Raw genomic sequence first — 21,435 nt, forward strand, 5'->3', positions numbered from 1 at the left:
GTTCTGGAAACTCCATATTTACCTCAACTTCTTCTATCCCCAAATTATGCTCTGCCCCAGCTTTGGCGAAGGTTTGGGATAGGGGGTGGGCACTCACATATGCTGTGCTGTGTCTGAGCACTTGCTCTGCACTTGGGAAGGTAGAGTGTATCCAGAGATGAAAACAAGCATCTACTTGCCAGGTCTGGCTTGACATGAAGGCGTGGAGGGCCTCCACCCTGGCCTCTCCCTCCTCTTGGCCTCCTCTCCTCTCTTCCCTCCCTCCTTTTTACTTCCTCTATTCCTCCCTCTGCATATTACTATGCTTAGGACAAAAACACCAACACTATTTAACTTTAATTTAAAATAGATATTGTTTAATACATTAAATTAGAGTATAAATGGAATAATTCAGTTTACCCATGTTTTCTACTTAGTAGTTTAATTTGAAGTAAAAGAAAAAATCTTTATTAGTAGTAGTATGCTTATAAGTTGTCATGGGTGATAGTTCTTAAAAGTTTTGTAAGAAAGGCTTGAGGCAGAGGCCCTGGCTGGCACAGTCAGTAGAGTGTGTGACTCTTTATCTTAGTGTTGTGGGTTCAAGCCCTATGTTGGACATAGAGATTACTTTAAACATAAAGTCTTTTTTTTTTTCATTTTCAACATTTATTTTTGAGAGACAGAGAGAGACAGAGTGTGAGAAGGGAAGGGGCAGAGAGAGAGGAAGACATGGAATTGGAAGCAGGCTCCAGGCTCTGAGCTGTCAGCACACACAGCTATGTGGGGCTTGAACCCACAAACCACGAGATCATGACCTGAGCTGATGTCAGACACTCAATTAACTGAGCCACCCAGGTGCCCCAAAACCTAAGAATAATATAAGATAGGAGCATCTGGGTGGCTCAGTCGGTTAAGCGTCGGCTTCTGGCTGCAGCTCAGGTCATGATCTCATGGTTCATGGGTTCGAGCCTCACGTCGGGCTCTGTGCTGACAGCTAGCTCAGAGCCTGGAGCCTGCTTCAGATTCTGTGTCTCCCTCCCTCTCCGACCCTCCCCTGCTCATGCTGTCTCTCTCTGTCTCTCAAAAATAAATAACATAAAAAAATTTTAAAAAAGGATAATATAAGATAAATAAAATTTTAATAAAAAAAGAAAAAGGAAGGTTTTAGGCAATATGACAGGCAACATGGATGATCTACTCAGTAAGAAGAACACAAAACATTTAATACAAATGTGGCAATTTCCAAGAAACAGCCTCGGCAACGGACTCCCTGAGGAGGGTTGAAACAGCAAAGTTCCCAGATTACCCTGCATGCCGGCTGAGAGAGGCCAGCTCAACTCTATCTGTGGTTATTTAATTTTATATTTAACTTTTAGAAAATTGTGAACAGTGCCGATTACATTTTCCAAGGGAACAACAACAGTTTCCTTATTCAGCAGCTCTATATACTCCTCAAGAAAATATAAGGGGACGTGTGAAATTCCAGAGCAATCAGTTTTATACTAAGATTCTAGATTTGGTGCTCGGTTTGTTTTTTGGTAAGAGAAATAGCTCAGGCTGTACTAGTCAAATCTAAAGGATCCGAAGTTACAGAGTCAAGAAAACAACTCAAGATTATGATCTGAATATTATAGATCATTTTAGCAAAAATATTCTATAGATTAGTGAGTAAATTATTACTATGTGATCTAAATTATTGCCTCTGTTGCTTTATACAAGGAATATTCTTATGCTCATAAAGTTTTATACAAAAGTAGGGCTTTTTGTGTTCTAAGGCTCCTGTCCTTAGAGTGATCAGGTTCCCCAGAGAAGTTTCTTCCACTCTTTAGAGGGTATATGCCCTGCTTCCAGTATTCTGGGAACTCCATGGGAGAAGAGAGGCAATAGGTCTCAAAATTGAGTAGGTAAGCGTTCTTTCACCTGTCTTCATTGAAGTGCCTAGAAGCCTTCATGTGCAGCTGTCCTCCAGGCTGGACTCTGCCTATTTTGCCCCCTAAAGAAAATCATTATTCCCTTTTTCTTTAGCAGAGGCTCTTGTGTGAGCCCGTCTTCTCCCCCGTTCCCAGAGGAACATCTGAGCACCTACCCTTGAGTGTCTGGAGTTATGTGGCATGAATCAGGTTACGTCTTAGGTTTCCCGGAATCCTTGAGGGTTCAGCTTTCTTGAGTCTGCTTTAAATGTTACGTATGTTGTCTTCACCCTCACTGTCCTTGTCCCTAAGGGTACATGGCTTTAAAAACGTCCCTTTGTTGTACTTCTCATGGAAAGTGGGAGGAGGCTGAGCTAAGTGGATGTTTTCATCCGACCATCTGTAAGTGGCAGGGCTGCTAACCTCACTGGTTATTTTCACAACTCCTACCATATAGTATCACTGCGGTTAGCATGCTGGTGTATTGTGGAGTAAGAAAAAATACACGTATCCCAACTAAACATTATCGTACCCACAGATTTTATCTGGATTAATTGAGTGGTTAGTGTGCCTCTCTGTTAAATTTTAATTACTCAATTTCTAAAGAACGTATTAATTTGAATCTCTGGGTGAAACACAAAAGAGCCTAATTGCTTTTATTCCTGTGGACCTAGGGGGGATGGGCACTTCTGCAGAACTGCCATCTGGGGCTCGATTTCATGGCTGAGCTGATGGACACAATTGTAGAGACCGAGGTCGTCCACGGTGCCTTCCGCCTCTGGATGACCACGGAAGTTCACAAGCACTTTCCCATCACGCTCCTTCAGATGTCCATTAAATTTACCAATGAGCCTCCACAGGGCCTCCGGGCGGGACTGAAAAGAACATATGCTGGTGAGTTGAGGAATACTTCTAAGGTTACAGGAGTTTTTGTACTTCGGTTGTTTTCTGAAAGAAATTATAAAAACAATTAGCTATGGTAGAGTTACGTCAGACTGTACTATTACTTGACATGACGAGGGGAGCTTAGCACCCGTTGTCACACTCCTTGTGGAATATGCCCTTGTGGTGCGGGAGCCTCAGAGCTCATGATTATCTGCTTCATATTTTTTCTGTTTCTCTACATTATTCTGCTTTGGCCGGTGCTGTCCTCCAACTAGACACCTGCTTTTTTATGTTAACATATTTTTGTCATTTATGGTCTTCATGCTCCATATGTAAAGTAACCTCTTCCAGGAGGAGAGGCTAAATTAAAGCTATGACCTGCCTCTACTACCTGGAGCCATCTGAACAGTCTGCAGGATTTTTTGGAGTTGCTCATAAGGCTCAAATTTCTGTCAACGTACAAGGTAACAAGGGGATAAAGTAGACATGGAAGGATGAGGACAGTGAAACAAAATTTTAAATAAAAAATGTACAATTACATACATATGCATATATATACACACCCATCTAATAATTATAGTTATTTTTTGGGGAATATACTCAGCATGTGGTGGGCTTCTCTGTACACTGTTTTAATTAATAGTAAATTGTTAGTAGTGTATACAGAAGTCCAATGCAACCTGAGTACATGCTCCAAGTAATAATAATAAAAACAATAATAATAACATAATTATTAGTAGTAGCAATTTTAGCAATAGCAGTAGTATTTATTTCACTGCCATCATTCTTGCACCTATGGTTTACCCCCACTGTACCTTATCAGCTTGGCAGGAACTTGATCTATGCTAGCAAGCCCCCAACCACCTCCCCTAGTCTCTTTCACATATTTCAGAGAGAAATACCATCTGGACACCCAAAGGTTAAGTTATAATTGTCACCTGAATGTGATAAAAATAATTGAAGATAAGTGAAGTTTACTATCAGAAATGTACAAAAATGGTTAATAATGTATAAATGTAACAAAAACATAAAGATGTGTGAGTGACAATGCATCGTTTCACCCCACCGACCATGACAGGTGTGAGCCAAGACCTGCTGGACGTGAGCACCATGGCGCAGTGGAAGCCCATGCTGTATGCCGTGGCTTTCCTGCACTCCACAGTCCAGGAGAGAAGGAAGTTCGGTCCCCTGGGGTGGAACATCCCCTATGAATTTAATCAAGCCGACTTCAATGCCACGGTGCAGTTCATCCAAAACCACTTAGACGACATGGATGTCAAAAAGGTACTCTGTGTGCGCCACCTCATGCCACTGGCCGTCGTGGGCATGGGCCTCAGGTTCCTGTGCCTGTCCAGCTTTGGGATTGGCCCTGGAAGAGTGACGGTCTTCTGGGCTTGCAGACGTATTTCTACGTCATGGCAGCTGGGTCGCCCCTGCCTCTTGATTTCAGATGAAAAAAAAAATGAACCCATTTTGATTGTTTGTATTTCTCAAAGCCAAGTTGTAATTATTTGTATTTCTCAAAGCCAAGTTGAAATTACATGTAAGACAACTTGAAAAGGCCTGTGTGTGTGGGGGGCGGGTGGATGCAAACAGATGAGAAAACATATTTTCTAAGATCCCAAGATATGGAAATTCAAGTCTAGATTACTTTTGAAGCATGTGCCTTTTAGAGAGCTGCCTCAGTAGTCTCAAAAACAATCTTTGTTTTCCTGTTGAAATTAAGATATGAGAGCATATGTGCCAACGGGGTCTGTTTTAAGTCTCGAGTGTGAGATCGGAGTCATCCCCATGCTTGTCTATGTAATTTTCTTCCTGTGTTTGTAACATTACCGACGAAGCGTGAACAAATGACATTGGTCACCCCAAATACATAGACGTTGCTCGGCGGAGAAAGCCGCGATGAGACCGTAGTCCGTTGTACACAGCTACTGCGTACATTCCCCCAGGGCGTCTCCTGGACCACCGTCTGCTACATGATCGGAGAGATCCAGTACGGGGGCAGAGTCACTGATGACTACGATAAGAGGTTGCTGAACACGTTTGCTAAGGTCTGGTTCAGTGAAACTATGTTTGGATCAGAGTTCAGCTTCTACCAAGGATATAATATTCCCAAATGCAACACCGTGGATAGCTATCTCCAATATATCCAGGTTGGTCAACTTCAGGCTTTTATGCATAGAGCCAATGTCCGCAGGCTTTTGACCATTGTGATATTTGTTTACTCTGCAAATCCTGCTTTAGAAGTAAAGTTTAATGGCGATACATACTTTCAGTGTAGGTGCTTTCTTCCTATGTTTATGTTTACCTCGTGGTTAAAATGTTTATATTTGTTCTGAGTGTGCATTTTGTGTGAATGCCCTTCTGCCTTCTCATTTATTCCTCAGTGAGGAGTATTTTGGGGGGAGATGAAGGACTGGGCAGACTTGGAACTAGGGAAACCACACAAATTCCCTGGAGCTCTCCACCTTGAGACGTCAGGTACCTGTGATGACGAGGCCACCTCGACTCATCCTGAGACGTCTGTCCCTTAATCCTGGCCCAGTGGAGGGCATCCAAGTATCTTCAGTAACCGCTTTGCATGAGCACCTCCTGTCTCAACCTGGGCACCAGTGACGTTCAGGGTAGGATTCTCTGGTGGGGCCTGTCCCGGGTGGAGCGATTAACAGCATTTCTGGCCTCCCCCCACTAGATGTCAGTAACACCCCCACCCAGTCAAAAATGTCTCCAGACATTGTCCCCTGGGGATAGAATCTCCCCAGGCTGAAGGCTACTGCTCTAAGAAGGAATAAGGTGGACTGTGACTGGAAATTTGGGGGAAGAGGTCTGATTTGTCTATCGAGGTAACTACATTTTCTGGCATTCTGCCTGGACTCTTTAGATCAGTATCTAGAAATCTCTTTTGCATCTATTGATGGTTTATCTCCAAGTGGACAAACTAAAACACGATAGCCCCAAAAGGCTAAATTTATTCGTACGTTTAGAGGTTCCGTGATATATGTATGTAATGAGTTTCTCATACATTATCACCTCTATACTTTTACTAATTCACATCAGCAAGGGTATTTGCCTTAACTCTACAATAAATGACTTTAAATCCTCAGCACCGAATAGGAAAGTGCCTATGAAGGTATAAATTTAGATATGCCTTCACATATACCTCATTTCCCAGTGAACTTGAGGCTGTTCATATGACATTATGTTAGAAGGAATAAAATAAGGGAGGAGATTGCAGGAATAATATGAGTAAGACAGTAATAAAGTCTAGGATATAGTTCAAACGTAGAAATAAATATCAAATTCTTGGTGTATTTTCTTTCTTTCAAATAGCTGAGTTCTTTGCCTGCTTTTTCTGCCTCTGATTGTCTCTTGCTCTCTCTTTAGTTTATTGAGAGAAGAGGGAGGGGCAGAGAGAGAGGGAGGGAGAATCTGAAACAGGCTCCAGGCTCTGAGCTGCCAGTGCGGAGCCCAATGCGGGGCCTGAACCCACGAACCATGAGATCATGACCTGAGCTGACATCAGATGTTCAGCTAAGTGAGCCATTCAGGTGCCCCCCCCCCAACTTTTCTTTTTTAATATTTACTTATGTCTCTGCTTTTCTCTTGGACTTGATTGCTCTTGAAATTCCTCTCTGTTCCTAGGCCCCGTCTTTCTCCCTGGGAGAGTACAGTTCCCACTTGCAGCCTCTTTGGGTCATAATTGCTAAAACTGTCATTTTCTGGCATCTTAAAAAACATAGTAACTGTTAGTTATGCTACATTTATTGAAATGACTGGCTCGAATTAAGTTGGACCTTCAGAAAACAAAATACTAATCTGTAGCTCCCTTTTTTATATTTCACATATTCTAAAATAAGACAGTATCTCTGATTAAATTTGCCTGAGATACAGACATTAAAGAACCATGAAATTATTAGGTTTCTCATTGTTCATCTTCTCTGAAGACAACTTTTGATTCTTTTCTGGAGAAATTATTGAGATTGTAGTCTGACACAAATAAGAGATCATGCAAACACTTATATTTTTGGGGGGGTTATTTTATGTTCTTTCTTTATTTTAAAATTTGAATATAGTTGACATACAGTGTTGGATTACTTATCTTAATAAAAACATTTGTTTCTGAAGACAGTATAGTTTCACGCGTGCTTATGTCAGCCCTCGGGGCTCCCTGGGGTTTTCGCTGGCAGAGCCTGCCGACCTGTGACAGCCCCGAGGTGTTCGGGCTGCACCCCAACGCCGACATCACCTACCAGAGCAAGCTGGCCAAGGACGTGCTGGACACCATCCTCAGCATCCAACCCAAGGACAGCTCTGGCGGAGGGGATGAGACCCGGGAGGCTGTGGTGGCCCGGCTCACCGACGATATGCTGGACAAGTTACCCCCAGACTATGGCCCGTTTGAAGTGAGTTGATGACATCCTGACAAGACGTCAGCTGTGGATGTGTCTGTCCATTTGGGGGAGCAGGGAATAAGGAAGGAGGGCCAAAAATGATTTTTCTGAAATTAAAAAAATATTTAAAAACTCACTTCCTGAAGAACCAGCAAGTTTTTAAATGTAATCACTTCAAAATATAAATGATAAAAGAAACCTGACAAGAATGTTCATGTTCATAACTAGGTTATAAGCGTGCACCAATGGGTTGGGATTGCTTTTCTGGAATTTTCTCTTGAGGTACATCACCTTGCATTTGTACAAAGGAAAGTAATGTATTTTTAGAGTAAAGCACCTGATTATTTATTTAGTTGAGAGAGAGAGAGAGAAAGAGAGAGAGAATCTCAAGCAGACTCCATACCCAGCACGGAGCCTGACATGGGGCTCAATCCCAAAACCTTGGGATCTTGACCTGAGCCGAAATAAAGCATCAAATGCTCAACCAACTGAGCCACTCAGGCTCCCCAAGCACCTGATCATTAAAAAAAAGTTATATAATGTAATGCACACCTTAAAATCCCAGCCTTCTGAATTTCAGAGAGCCTGTATTCAAATCATTAATGCATTGCAGCTTCACAGGTTTTGAAAGTTAATTTGTCTTTTTCATATGTACGTAACTTCTAAGCAAAATTTATGATTAGGAATGTACATTTTTTAGGCAATTTAGCAAATGTTAGTGAAGAGATTTACCTGAAGACATTTTTAAATCTTGGATACAAGCACAGGCAACTCACTTACTTTCCATGTAATCGTACTAGATGACCCGCACTAACCATGTGACCCTTTTGTCACAGGGCCATCACATCCCTTTATATATCGACCTTTGCTACCTGGTTTCCCAACAGAAACCTCAGCATTTTGCTTCTTTAGCATCCTGTAATTTTCCACAAAGCAGGCCATTTTGATTGCTAGTACTATAGACTGAACTCAAGGACTTATTGCCATGGGAATAATTTCCCCTGGATAAAACTGATCACTTGCTTGGGGAAAATCAATACTTTTATCAGCTTTCATAAGCACCTCTCATTATGGTATCAAGAAAGAGGTCATTCATTTCTAACAGTGGTTGAAATATTTATGAAGCAATAAAAATATCTAAAAATATCATAACTGTTACATAAATAATGGCAGTGAGTGATGGGGTTTAGGAGCGTCCGCTCCCTTTTGCTGACTTTGTCACTGCTGCCTCAGGACAAAGCAGCACAACCCAGCAGGGTAGCTGATCGATTCATAGAAGATTCTCAATAAATACTTGTAAGGTGGAAATGGACAGCGGGGTGGGTGGGATGGAGGATGAATGGATGGATGCTTTGATGGAAAACAGAAAGCTTTTAAAACAGAAACCTAGTCTTTTGAAGCAGCCAGCAGAATGGTTGTGCCCGTGTACGTGTCTGCTTGTGTGTGTGTGTGTGTGTGGGTGTGTTTGCAAGTCTTAGGTGGGCAGGTAAGTGAATGTTTCCCGGTAAGTGCAGTTGCTGTTTGGAAGGCTGTGTGGTTGTGGTCCTGTGTTTCTATTCTACTGGGAATGAATGGCCGCCTGTTCTCTCCTGCCTGGGATGAAAAATTGGCCAGTCATCTAACAGATGTTTCCTTTTATATTTCCTCTTTGTTTTCTGGCAGAGAAAAAAATAAAAGCTTGCTATTGATGGGATTGTAAGATTTGGGGTCTTTTCAGCAGCCCCAGGGTACCAGTTACAAACGCATTAGTAGCCGTCACATTTTTAACACGCGCTCTATGTCTCCGTGGCAGGTGAAAGAGAGGCTGCTGAAGATGGGGCCGTTCCAGCCCATGAACATTTTCCTCAGGCAGGAGATAGACAGAATGCAGAGGCTCCTGACTCTGGTCCGCGGCACCCTGACCGAGTTAAAACTCGCTATCGACGGCACCACCATCATGAGCGAAAACCTACGCGACGCACTGAATTGCATGTTTGATGCCAGAATTCCTGCTCAGTGGAAGAAAGTAGGTTTAAGTCCACTCTCCTTCTGCCAATCACTTGATTGTTGTAATTGGCAGGTGGAAAGCTTTCGAGTGTAATGTACTTAAATGGGTTCTTTTGTTTAGGGACTAATCCCCTTATAGGCCTGATTTTGGGATGGCAGGTAGGGAAGGAGACTATTTAGCATCACCCACGTATCAGGCACTCTATTAGGCCATTTGTGTGCATTTTTTTTATTTAAACTGCATTTTATTGCCCTCATTTTTCAGGTGAAGAACTTGAAATTGGGCGATGCTAAGTCTTTCCCCTGATCACATACCTAAGAAGTCCAAGGATCAGAATTTAAACCCAATCTCCCTTGGACTTCAGAGCCCATGATGTTAGATTTATAGAAAGAAGTGTTTATACACACACACATACCAACGAGAAACATTTTTCCTTGCTTTGTCTGGAGATATGGGAGCAAGCCTATTCCAGGCAACAAGATAATGATTTAACAATATGCTTACCCATCATGTGCTGGTGTTTGTGCTAAATGACAAGACAATGACTTGTCTACTTGGAGAAATGAAAGGAGTACCTGAGTGTCTCTGTCAGGCAGTTCATGCATTGTGGGGGACTGGGAAGACCTGGGGGTGTGGCAGGACGACTTGAGAGGGCAAGAAGCAAGGGCCAGGTGTGGGGGAGTGTACGGCAGCATCTAGAGATGGGATTGGGTCATGCAGTCACTGGACTCTTGGCCTTTTAAAGGCTGATCAGGTAAATGGGAAGGCTAGACATGACAGGGTTAGGACTGGCAGCCTCCCTCAGAAGAGGCTCACTGGCCACTGAGACTCTGATATCTCATGCAGGGCCTTAGGACCTGCTTTGACCAGACTCCATCCTGTCCTCACCTCTAATGACTTTATTCCCGAAGCCAGAGAGTGTTCTATCTGGACTGACTTTCCTCGTTGGCCGGTGACAGAGGGAGAACCTTCCTGGTCAGTGGCCATTGCAGGTTCAGTCCCCACCAAACCAGCTCTCTCTGCTCGGTCAGCGCCTAGAAGGTTCTGGCACGGGGATCCTTGCCACGAGGCACCTTCTCATAGACTGTTCCCTCTGCCCTCACCTCGAATGTCGTATAAGCACATGTCTCTTAGTTAACACATCTATAAACATAGGATAGACTGCGTTAACCTAATTTTAAAATTATGGTCTTTTTATACAGGTTTTTATTCTATTCAGCTTATTATCAGTCTTTAGAATCTCATTATCTCTTGAAAAATAGGCACATTAGTTCTTAGGAATTTGAAATTCAAGTGGTGTCTACCGACACAGGTTGATCACTACATTTATTCATACATAAAGCGTTCCAATTATGGTAAAATGATATAAAACATGATTTGGAGATGCCTACCAGTGCAGCTGCTGATAACACTTAAGGACATATCCATGCCACCGAAATAATAAAAGTTCCACGTGTGAATTCAGTCAGTGTGTTACAGGCAATGAATGCGATTAACTTGATGGTGGTAAGGGACCTGTGTTTTTGTTTCTGCTCCTTCATCAGAGAAAATAAAAGTTCATTCTAAGGGACAAGGACTTCAGAAAATAACAGTTGTGTGCCTCATTAAAAATGAGAGGTGGAGAAAGGTATGATTTATCATCCACAGAATATATTTTAAAGAGACCACAAGCATGTTTATGTAAATAGAAGCCCTGTTTTATGGTTATCTATTAAAAATGTGACCCGATGGGGGAAAACATGTAACCTGAGGAAAAAATTGTTGAAACCTATGTAACTTAATTGTTTGAATTACTTTATAGCAGAATTGACAGTGAATGTATTTGTAGCGGAAGGTGATCCTGTTGACATCAGACACCTCGGATAGCATACTAAGCGCTGAATTGATTGGGTATTCATGCGATGCTTAGCTGATTCTATCACATCTTAATATCAGTAAGGAGGAAGGATAATTTGAAAACTTAAATGTCAGAACCCGAGGGACATTCCTGTCATCTTAGGGACTTCTGAAGTCTAAAAGTGAAATTGATATTTCATAATCTTGTTTTCTGTGAACATGGCTAGTTACACAGCAAAATTTCATTCTCTCAATGTATGCATTTCAGGCATCGTGGGTTTCAAGCACATTGGGTTTCTGGTTTACTGAGCTCCTAGAAAGAAACTGCCAGTTTACTTCTTGGGTGTTCAATGGCCGACCCCACTGCTTCTGGATGACAGGCTTTTTTAACCCCCAGGGATTTTTAACTGCAATGCGCCAGGTAAGAGCTCTGATTTGCACCTGTTGAGTCATTAAGATGTTCTTCTACAAGGCTTTATTCTGCTGGTATAGTTTTAAAGACTCTAATGAGACAGAGAATGACTGTCTCTCTTTGGCCCCAGCAATGACATTGTCCTGAAAGTAAACACAGCAACTCATTCTCAGGCTGTTAGCTTGAATTTCAAAGTATTTACTTGGCATCTTTATATTTGATATGATTTGACATTTCTTTTTTAAAGCGTAAGTGCTTAAATTAGGACACAGGTATTGTTTATGAGAGAATCTTTTTAACTTTTTAAGTACAATTCTACTTCCTTTGAATTAGGGTAGTTTGGGGTTCCACTTTCATCACTGTTATGCTCTTTATGTTAAGATAAACCTCTAATTGTTCCCTTTGTCCTTCGCTCTTGTTCTTGTCCCGAGTAGGAAATAACTCGAGCCAACAAAGGCTGGGCCTTGGACAATATGGTGCTTTGCAATGAGGTCACCAAGTGGATGAAGGATGACATTTCTGCGCCTCCCACAGAGGGTGTCTATGTCTACGGCTTATACTTGGAAGGTGCAGGCTGGGACAAGAGGAACATGAAACTCATCGAATCCAAACCAAAAGTGCTCTTTGAATTGATGCCTGTCATAAGGATTTATGCAGAAAACAACGGTAAGTTGTCTCACGCATTCAGGGACGGTGGGCATTATCAGATCGGATAATGTGACATACACAAGGTCTCATTATTCTTGCTAACACATCAGGAGGATTTTACTATTTTATCAACTTCACATTGGCACCCATGTTTAATGAGTACTTACTGACTGTTAGACACTCTTTTGAGTGTTATCAGGGAGGCAATGGTTCCAGATAGTTCTTTCGTGTCTACTAAAACAGGTAAAGTATATATGGATACTCACGAAACATTAGCTGATGAGATAGGGGAAGCAAGTGTTTGCAAAAGTTACTAGATGGTAGGAAAGGAACATGGCTGGGCTGGGCAGGGGTGGGAAGAAGGGGTCAGGGGCTGGGTCTCAGGAGCAGGGTCCGGACAGGGCATGGAAGGACAGATAGGATGAGGTGGGGCAAGTGGTGGAAGGAAGGCTTTCCCGGCAGGACCGCTCCGGGCTCACTGGAGGCGCTGGCTCTACCAGCTTGGAGAGTTAAGCCAGGTTGGGAAAGCCAGATTGAATTCAGGGACATTTGGCTTCACCCAGTAGCTGGTGGTAAAATGCTAGATTCATATTTCAGCCTGTGAACATAGCACATCTATGAAGCCCACATGGTTTTCCACTTTGAAGAGCTCTGCTTGACAAGTCTAAAAATACCTAAACTGGTTTCCACCACTGGCCTGATATGTTCTGGGGGTTTTTGTTGTTATATTTCACTCAGCTAATATCTCCTCAGCAATAGCCCACACGTGAACATTGCCTGTTTATTTCATTTTTTAAAATTTATTTTATTTTTTAATAAAAATTGCATATACTTAAGGTGTAGAACATGATGTCCTGATGTAGGTATACATGTATGTGGTGAAATGTTTGGATCCCTATAAGCCATACACTCTGGAGGTGACCATGATAGTGGGTCCCAAGGAAGTACCAAAACACAGGAGATTCTTCTTTAAACAAGTAAGAAGTAGACACCTTCTCTTGGAAAGACAGGTTCTAGTATCCCCATCACTTACATAAATATCACATTTGGAAACATGGGTCAAGGGAAGAGAGTTTACAAACTACAAATATTTCTTTTTTAAGCAAATATTTTCTGGGTGCCTAATATATGCCAGCCACAATCTTAGGTGCAGAGGACATAAAGATAATGATGAACCAGATCATGTCCATAAAGGATTCCCTCTAGTGAGGGAGACTTACCAGTAAATCAGTAATTAAAATAGAACTTGACACATGTTAGAGATACACTCAGGATGCTCGGGGAGCCTGCGAGGTTAGTGGAGATTGCTTTTGAGAAGTGCTTTGAGGCTAAGAACGAGTGGAAGAGGAGTTGGTGATAGACTTTTCTTGGCAGAGGCAACTAGCCTTAGCTCACTCGCTCAGTCGGTGAGTATTTAGCTGGTATTGGCCATCTGCCATCCTCTACTCAGGTGCTAGAGATGCGACAGTGAAAAAGGACCAGGCAGAATCCCTGTTCTTAAGGAACCCAGGGTCAAGGAGGGAAGCGCAGCCAAAAGAGAGGCAAATACACTTGATCCTTGTTATTCATGGATTCTGTACGTATGAATTCACCTCTACTTGAAAATTTGTCTGTAATGCTTGTGGCTTGGTTGTTTGCAGGCATGCACAAAGTAGCAAAAAATGTGAGTCACCCAACAGGCATGTTCCCACCTGAGGTTGAATAAGGTGACACCCTGCCTTCTGTTCCACTCATACTGTAAACAGGTGTCCTTTTTGTGGTCTATGTAGTATTACATTTTTCACGTTTTTGTCCTTTGTGCTGTTGAAAGTGGCTCAGGCACGATGCTGAGTGAAGTACTCTCTGGTGTTTCTCAGCGCAAGAAGGCTGTGATGTGCCTTATGGAGAAAATATGTGTGTTAGACAAGCTTTCCTGAGGCGTGAGTTCAAGTGCCATGAGTCCAATGCCAGTGAATCAACAATATCTATTAGAAAGATATGTCTAAGCAAACACACACCTAGAATAAGCTTCTGTATTGATGGGTTGACAAAAACGTTGTCACAGGAAACGGCCCTGTCTGTATTTCCCGTGGGAGCAGTGGCTCAGTAGTTGCTAAATCCGTGTTCACAGAGCCTCTACATACATAAGTCCCATGATAATGACAATTGACTATACATGTACATACTGGCTTTAGACAGCTCTTTTTTATGAAGAAAACACACACATGCTGTGCCAGGGAGCATATAGTTCAAGGGCTTGGGGAGAGGCCCGCTGAGGAGAACACTGGGCCAAGATTCAGGTGATGGAGGGCAGCCCTGCTAACTTCCGGGGGCAAAGGTGAGGGTGCAAATGCGTGAGGTAGCAATGGGTACACTGTGTGTGAGGAACAAAAGGATGGCGCATGAAGGAAGAGGAGCTGGTGAAGAAAGCTGGGCATCAGGGAAGAAACAGGAAGCTGCTCCGTATGGTCCCTGATGCATGGTGTTGCTCCACATCCCCCAAGTGAATCCGACAGGGCACACACGTCTGGTTGAGCCCAGGCACGCACGGGCTGCTTGCGGCTTCGTGTTTATTGGGTGGTGTGAAGACCTGGGGGCGTGGTTACTTTAGAGAAATAATAATTCAGTGTTCTTTTGACCAAAATTAGTATTTTAGAAAAGTTGCTTTATCATATCACTGGATCTAGTCAACCTGTTGCAAAAACATTTCCCTTAGAAAGTAAAAGAAAAATCTTCCTCACATTCAGTTAGGTGTTACTTTTATATCTCTTGTGGCTAAGTGGTAAAAATCCATTGGAACATCTCAGCATGGTATTAATAAAATAATAATTTTATAACACAGGCACTTTTTTATTATTTAAGAACACATTTTTATAGAAGAATTGTACATACCCTGCTGGGAATTAGTCAGCGGTGAGGCTCACTAGCAGCAGGTTAAGAGAGAAAAAAAAAAGCAAAGGAAAATGTGACTAATTGCAGAGCACTGAAAAACAACAAAAACTTTTGTTCTTTTTATTTTTATTTTTTGATTTCAATAGGAGTTGATGCAGACTTGTTTTGCCAAATAGCTTTGATGCCGGACAAGTGTTTTTTAGTGATGAAAAGCTAAAATTCCATTGCTCTTTTCATACTACAAATCTAATTTTCATTTAGTTTTGATAAGTGAATAAGGCTCCAATTGAGATAAAGAGATATAGCATCACTTTGGAGTGACCAAAGGACACTCCAAAACCACAGTGATTTAAAGTTAAAATTCTTATAATAAACTGTTCCCCTGTTAACATGAAGGGCAACTTTCAGTTTAAATAATTCATCATTGAATTTTCCATACAAGACTAGTTTATCTTAAAAAGAAGTCTAGGTATTTATTGACTTTAGAAATTGAGTAATGTGTCCCCAGATGCTTATTTTATTCGGGTTCCTTATTAGAACATCATGAGAAAGTCACCCAAAGAGTACGGAATTCACCAGAAGGGCAAAGCTTTCCATATCAACTTAAGCTCTTCTGCCCTCAAAGGAAGTGGACAAGAGGCAAATACGGGAAAGATATGTCTCCTTATAAATGACCATATAGATAGGATAATGCTTCTACATGAACTTCAGTGCTGTTGCCAAGATGATGGGAAATGGTGATTAGAACACTGGAGGCAACAAAGCAAGACTCATATGTACCTTTGGCCAGTAGGGCGAGAAGGGTCTCAGGATCTCTGTAGATAATAAGGAAAAATGTGAAAGATTTTTCCAGGAATATCTTTTGACCCATCCTGATCCAGCACTGTGCAGATATAGGGCTGGGGGTGGGAACAGCCCCATGGGGTGACCAGAAGGCGGAGACCTCCTGATTCTTGAGCCCCTTGGCATTTAATCCACCTTTAGTGTGTAAACTTGGGACTCAGTTAACGTCGTGAGGAACACAAGTCTGGGAAATATGTTTCAGTGAAAAGATGCATGGGTGTACATGTGTGCATGCATGGGCGTGTGCACACGTGTGCGTATGGAAAGAGAGAGGAGAGAAATCTAACACATCTTGGGTGTGTACTGCGTTCCAGGCTATCCTCTGCCAGCCATTTGCATATGTTGACTTACTTCGTCTTTACAACAACTCTGTAAGGTATATCACGCCTAATTTGTAGATGGGGGATGAAGGTGTAGAGGTGTGTGTAATTTGCCTATGATTCCCGGCTGCCAGAGCGGTGTCAGAATCATGTCTGTCTGTTGCAGGATGAAGGCAAACCTCTGGCAGTTCCTGTGGCTGGTGCTCTACATAAGGCTATGCATTTAGGGGTCTCTGTGTTGCTGGAGACGAAGCTCCAAAATGAAGGCTGAATTAAAGGGCGCACGGGCGGCTCAGTCGGTTAAGCACCCTGTCCCAACTCTTGGTTTCAGCTCAGGTCATAATCTCATGGTTTGTGAGATTGAGTCTTAAGTCCGTGCTGTCAGCCTGGAGCCTGCTTGGGCTTCTCTCTCCCTCTCTCTCTGCCCTTCCCTGCTTGTTCTCTCTCTCCCTCAAAATAAACAAACATTAAATGAGGACAGTTTCTTTGCATTTTGACGTCATGAGTTCATTTTTCTCAGGTACACGGTGAAGGAAACAGAAAAAAAGCCAGTGCCTGTTTGGGTGAGAGCTCTCTCTTCCTGTGGCCTCCCCCCTGCATGCTGCGCACTAAAGGTGGTCGCCTCCCCTGCCGGCTGGAGGGGCACATGTTCTCAGAGTAAAAGCCTGGATATTTGGATTGCATTTCCGGTTTCATCACCCTACTACTTAGTGGTGCGGCTTTGGAGGAGTCTCAAATATGCTGTATCTAGTTATCTCCAATTCATTTTCACCTACTTTTCTCCAATTCTATGTCTACCTGCAAAGACATAGAAGTAGGCACACACACATATTAAGTCCCAACTGTTGTGAGATTCAGGGCACAGGCTTCTGAGCCATTCTGGCCAGGTCTGACTCTCATCCTATCGCCTCCAGCTTTGTAACCTTGGACGGAGAGCTCACCTTGTTCTGTTCCAGTTTTCTCATCTGCAGAATGGATTTAATAATCGTACCCACCCCCTAAGTTTGTTAAGAGCATTAAGCCAACCATGTCTAGCATAGAGTTATCATACAATAAATAATTTTGTTATGATTACTATTATTAATATGTCAACTCACATGTTTGTTGAGGGATGAAGAGAAATACAGTAAGAGTGCACTATTTAATCACTTAAATGTTATTCGTGAAGAGGAGTTGAATAAAGGAATGACTTAAAGGTGATCTAGGGAATCTCTATGTGACTTGGTTGTTTTGGATATTGGAAGAAACATAGGATATAATGACACACTAGCATTTGAAAAATGTAGGCTAGAGAGGAAAGTGGCATAGTCAGAAAATAAAACTCCCTCAAGGTGTGTTATTAGAAGCTTTTGGATCCTAAAGCATAGAGCTCACCAATTTAGACAGTTTCTCTTCTCCATTCCTCCATCAGGAACCCCGAGGCTTTAAACATGTTCAGCTGATTTGTTCTGCCTACCTGGAATGTGTATTTTTGTCTTCAAAGTCATTTGTCTAACTAGGGTTAATGGTTTTGAATCATGTGCTTATGTGGTTATTCAGTGTCTGTCAGGACTTTGACTATGAAATTATATTTTCGGTGGTTTCTAATCCTGCTGCAGAAGTTTGCCGCATGCTGTGACTCGGCATGAGCACCATCAGTTCTGAAGCAATTAAAAATAAATAAAATTGGATAAATATATCAGAGAATTGTTTTTCACCTGCTTATTAAGAAAAGAATGCTATTTCCCCCCCAGTTGTCCTTTTCTTTTGGGCTTAAAATCCAAGTAGTCAAATACTTCCCAAGGTATAAGTATTATAATTATCATCTGGTTCAAATGTGAGTCACCAATGGGTGACTTCAGGATTTATGATGTTAGCCAAATTTGCATCAAGAAGAATGATATTTAACATTTATTACATATTTACAGATCTCAGGACAAAAGGAGTTAAGTCTACCTTTCAGTATTATTAGTATTAACTACACTCTGCGAATTCACTGCCACTCACTTATTTCATCAGAATTTTTCATATATTTGCCTAATAGTTATTACAAATGATATTCTCATGATAATTTAAAAAATAACACATAGACTTAAAGGCTAGGTGTTACAGAATTAGGTGTTACATTAATTTACATGGTTTCTAATGATTAATTTCATGGGATTAAGCAAACACATAGTTTTAAATTACTATAAAATATCTATGAGTTTTTTTATAACAGGGTTCCTCGACCTTGGGATTATTGACATTTTTGGTCCAGATACCCTTTGTCGGGAGGGGTGGTCCTGTGCATTATAGGGTGCTGCCAGCATCTCTGTTCTCTACCCACTAGATGCCACTATCAGCCCCATAGCTGTGATAACCAGAAAGTCTCCGGATGTTCACAAATGGCCCCCAAGAGTAAAATAATCCTTGGTTAAGAATCACTGCTTTCGAATGTTTACTTTATATTGAAACTTCTGTATAATATGACCATATTCAAGTGTTTAACTTCTCTCAATAAAATTATTTATAGTGGAGGTATAAAAACACATGGCATGGGGAACCTGGGTGGCCCAGTCGGTTAAGCGTCCAACTTTGGCTCAGGTCACGACCTTGCGGTTTGTGAGTTTGAGCCCCACATCAGGCTCTGTGCTGACAGCTCAGAGCCTGGAGCCTGCTTCGGATTCTGTGTCTCCCTCTCTCTCTGACCCTCCCCTACTCGTGCTCTCTCTTTCTCTCTCAAAAATGAATAAACGTTAAAAAAAGAAAACTTTTAAAAAGTAAAAAACATGTTATAGTAGTTTGTCTATTTTATTGGGTCAAAAAATAAGAATTTCAGATAGCTTGCTTTTGTAATTTGTTAGAAAAAGATAAATTATTGAGCAAGTTAGTTTTGGGAAATAAATTCAGTAACTTCAGCATATTAACATTGCATGTAGGGAATTACTTTTGCCATGTTTCAGTGCCCACGTGTGTCCCACAAATTCACCAAAGCAACGTTATCCTCTTTAGTTAAATGTGTTTTCATCTCAGTGCTCCTGTGAGGGTCATTCATAATGCTGGCCTTCCAGAGAAGTCCAAGGATGGGTGCAGACATAGTGTTTGTGCTGAAACAATTTATAATCTGGAAGAGAAGAGGAAATGATGTACTGCTTCCCGAGATGGATGTTTTGAGATGTGCAGATAAACTATGCGAGCAGTGTAGATTTAATAAGGAGCTGACGCAACTTGAATTCCAAGGCTACTCAATGCAGAGGCTTCTTCCAAAGCCCAATTTAGTATTTGTAAGTCACTCTTTCTTAAAACTCTGTGCCCCTCCCCCTCCACTGTATGAGTATAAAGCCCCATTAAGATCAGAATCTGTCCCTGATCATGGGATTTCCAAGACTGGAGAGAGAGTGAGTCTTTGCTTAGGGATGAATGCATTAGAAAGGATCTTTGGACGGTGGACATACATAGGTTGCCTTTCATTGCATATGTAGTTTTGGGAACTCCTTGTATTCATCTACTCCAAAAGGATAGATTGCGTCTCCAGGAGCTGAACTGTGTCATGGCCCTCTGCCTCTCAGCCACGTCTGTTCTCTGCACTCATGGATAGCCCACAGCCCGTGATAGGAGTGGGCAACATCCTCTGTCCTGTGATTTCAAATGTAGCAGACCATGACAGAGAATTGAAGGCAGTATTTTGAGATAATAATTATAATATAGCAAAACACTAGTGAGCACTGGTGCCGGACCTCTGATTAGAAGTGACAGGTGCCTTGTGCCAAAAGCAAGCCATGAAGGAAAAATGGAGAGTGTGCACGCATGAGATTTGGTGGCGAAGTAAAGAAGAAAGAGTGGAGGGGGGCATGGTGAATTGATAGGCGGGAAGGAACAGCTGGAGATTCATGGCCATAGCACGTGGGCAGGGGTTACTATACAAGACAAGGCACAAGGGGCCAGCAGCGTAAACCTGAAGACATCCCACCCACTGGAAACCTGCAGTTGTGTCTGCTTCACATCTAAGGATTGACTGACCTCAGAAAGAATTTCTCTCATTCTACCAAACCTTTGAAATGATCTGTAGAATGCACAAATTTGGCTCTGTACTGTTTGGGTTGCTTAAATTAAAAACTCACCAAGTTTTTTTTTTTATGAATTTTTTTTCTAGCTTTAAGAGATCTTCGGTTTTATTCCTGTCCCATTTACAAGAAGCCAGTCCGAACGGACTTGAACTACATTGCCGCTGTGGACCTCAGGACGGCCCAGGTCCCTGAACACTGGGTGCTCCGGGGGGTTGCCCTGCTCTGTGATGTCAAGTAACTGGGGTGTGTCCCCCCACCAATACTTCAGACAATGCAGGATCCGAATTATCCTAACCTTTACTTTTCCGTGAGTGCTGGACAATTTGTAAATCAAGTTGACCATGTAGTTCATGAGTTGGTTAGATTTTCCCTACTCCTTTGTTGGATGCTTAGGTACATGTAACCTGCTTCATCCTTAATAACCAATCACTGTGTTTGTTGAAGAGTTATTTGGTGATTGAAAAGCAAAATGTACAACTTCCTAATGATGCGCAGCCCTCAAATCCTCAGTAATACATTCAGCTTTAAAGACTCAGTAGGTCAAGTGGACATTTCCTTGAAATGAAGGGATTATTCTTAGGCTAATGTGGTTCTGGTGACAGCCCCCTTCCATAAGGTAACAAGGCAAGTTTATGCTGATTTTCTTCCAGGGCCTTTTGCATTTAGGTCAGGCTAAGAGATTTGTTTTCATGGCTAAAGCAGCCAATTGGAAAGACTGTTCTAAAAATGGAAAGAAATAGAAGAATGGATTAAGAATGTGAACAGAGTAGATAATCCATGTAATCCTATAGAATGAATGTATAGAATAATGTTCAACCCTGCTGATCATTAATAATGAGACATGAACTGATATTTGTTGCAATAGAAAACATTAAAGCTGAAAGCGCGTCTTGGTGGGTTTGTGAAAGGGATGCACTTGGGCTCCTAGAGTGATGAAAATCAACCCGTTCTTTCTGTAAAACAGTTATATAACCAAACACAGAAAGAACCATAAAAATGCTTCGATCCTCGTCTCTCCTGGAAACCTATTCCGAGAAAACAATTTAAAAGACTGAAATAAATTATATATCAAAATGTATTTAATAACAGAAAACAGTAGAAGTACCCTACATGTTCAATAGGAAGCCTGTGCTTAGGGAAATTAGGGAGTGTGAGGCAGCCATGAAAAACAGGATGGAAGGATTCTTAGCTTGCAAATGGTAAACACGTACTATGGAGCGGAAGATACAGCTAGGAAAGTATCAGGCTGACTTGAAAAGGTGTGATGACTGGAGGAAGAAACAGACAAAAGATACAAGTCAGATGGTGTGTGGGGGTGCCACATG

At 41.9% G+C, this 21,435-nt stretch overlaps 1 protein-coding gene across 1 annotated transcript in view; it reads left to right on the top strand.

Moving 5' to 3' along the window:
* The window catches only part of DNAH5 (dynein axonemal heavy chain 5), a 210,698-nt gene extending 189,705 nt beyond the window's left edge, over positions 1-20,993 (top strand). The window contains exons 71-78 of the mRNA XM_029941285.1: positions 2,564-2,783; positions 3,853-4,058; positions 4,724-4,927; positions 6,962-7,177; positions 8,958-9,170; positions 11,257-11,409; positions 11,835-12,066; positions 20,197-20,993. Of these exons, the coding sequence (XP_029797145.1) occupies positions 2,564-2,783; positions 3,853-4,058; positions 4,724-4,927; positions 6,962-7,177; positions 8,958-9,170; positions 11,257-11,409; positions 11,835-12,066; positions 20,197-20,348 (1,596 nt within the window). The 3' untranslated portion in view covers positions 20,349-20,993. The remainder of the gene's footprint in view (positions 1-2,563; positions 2,784-3,852; positions 4,059-4,723; positions 4,928-6,961; positions 7,178-8,957; positions 9,171-11,256; positions 11,410-11,834; positions 12,067-20,196) is intronic.
* Positions 20,994-21,435: the final 442 nt, after the last annotated feature.

The sequence above is a fragment of the Suricata suricatta genome, chromosome 6 (assembly GCF_006229205.1).
Source record: "Suricata suricatta isolate VVHF042 chromosome 6, meerkat_22Aug2017_6uvM2_HiC, whole genome shotgun sequence".
NCBI classification, from domain to species: domain Eukaryota; kingdom Metazoa; phylum Chordata; class Mammalia; order Carnivora; family Herpestidae; genus Suricata; species Suricata suricatta.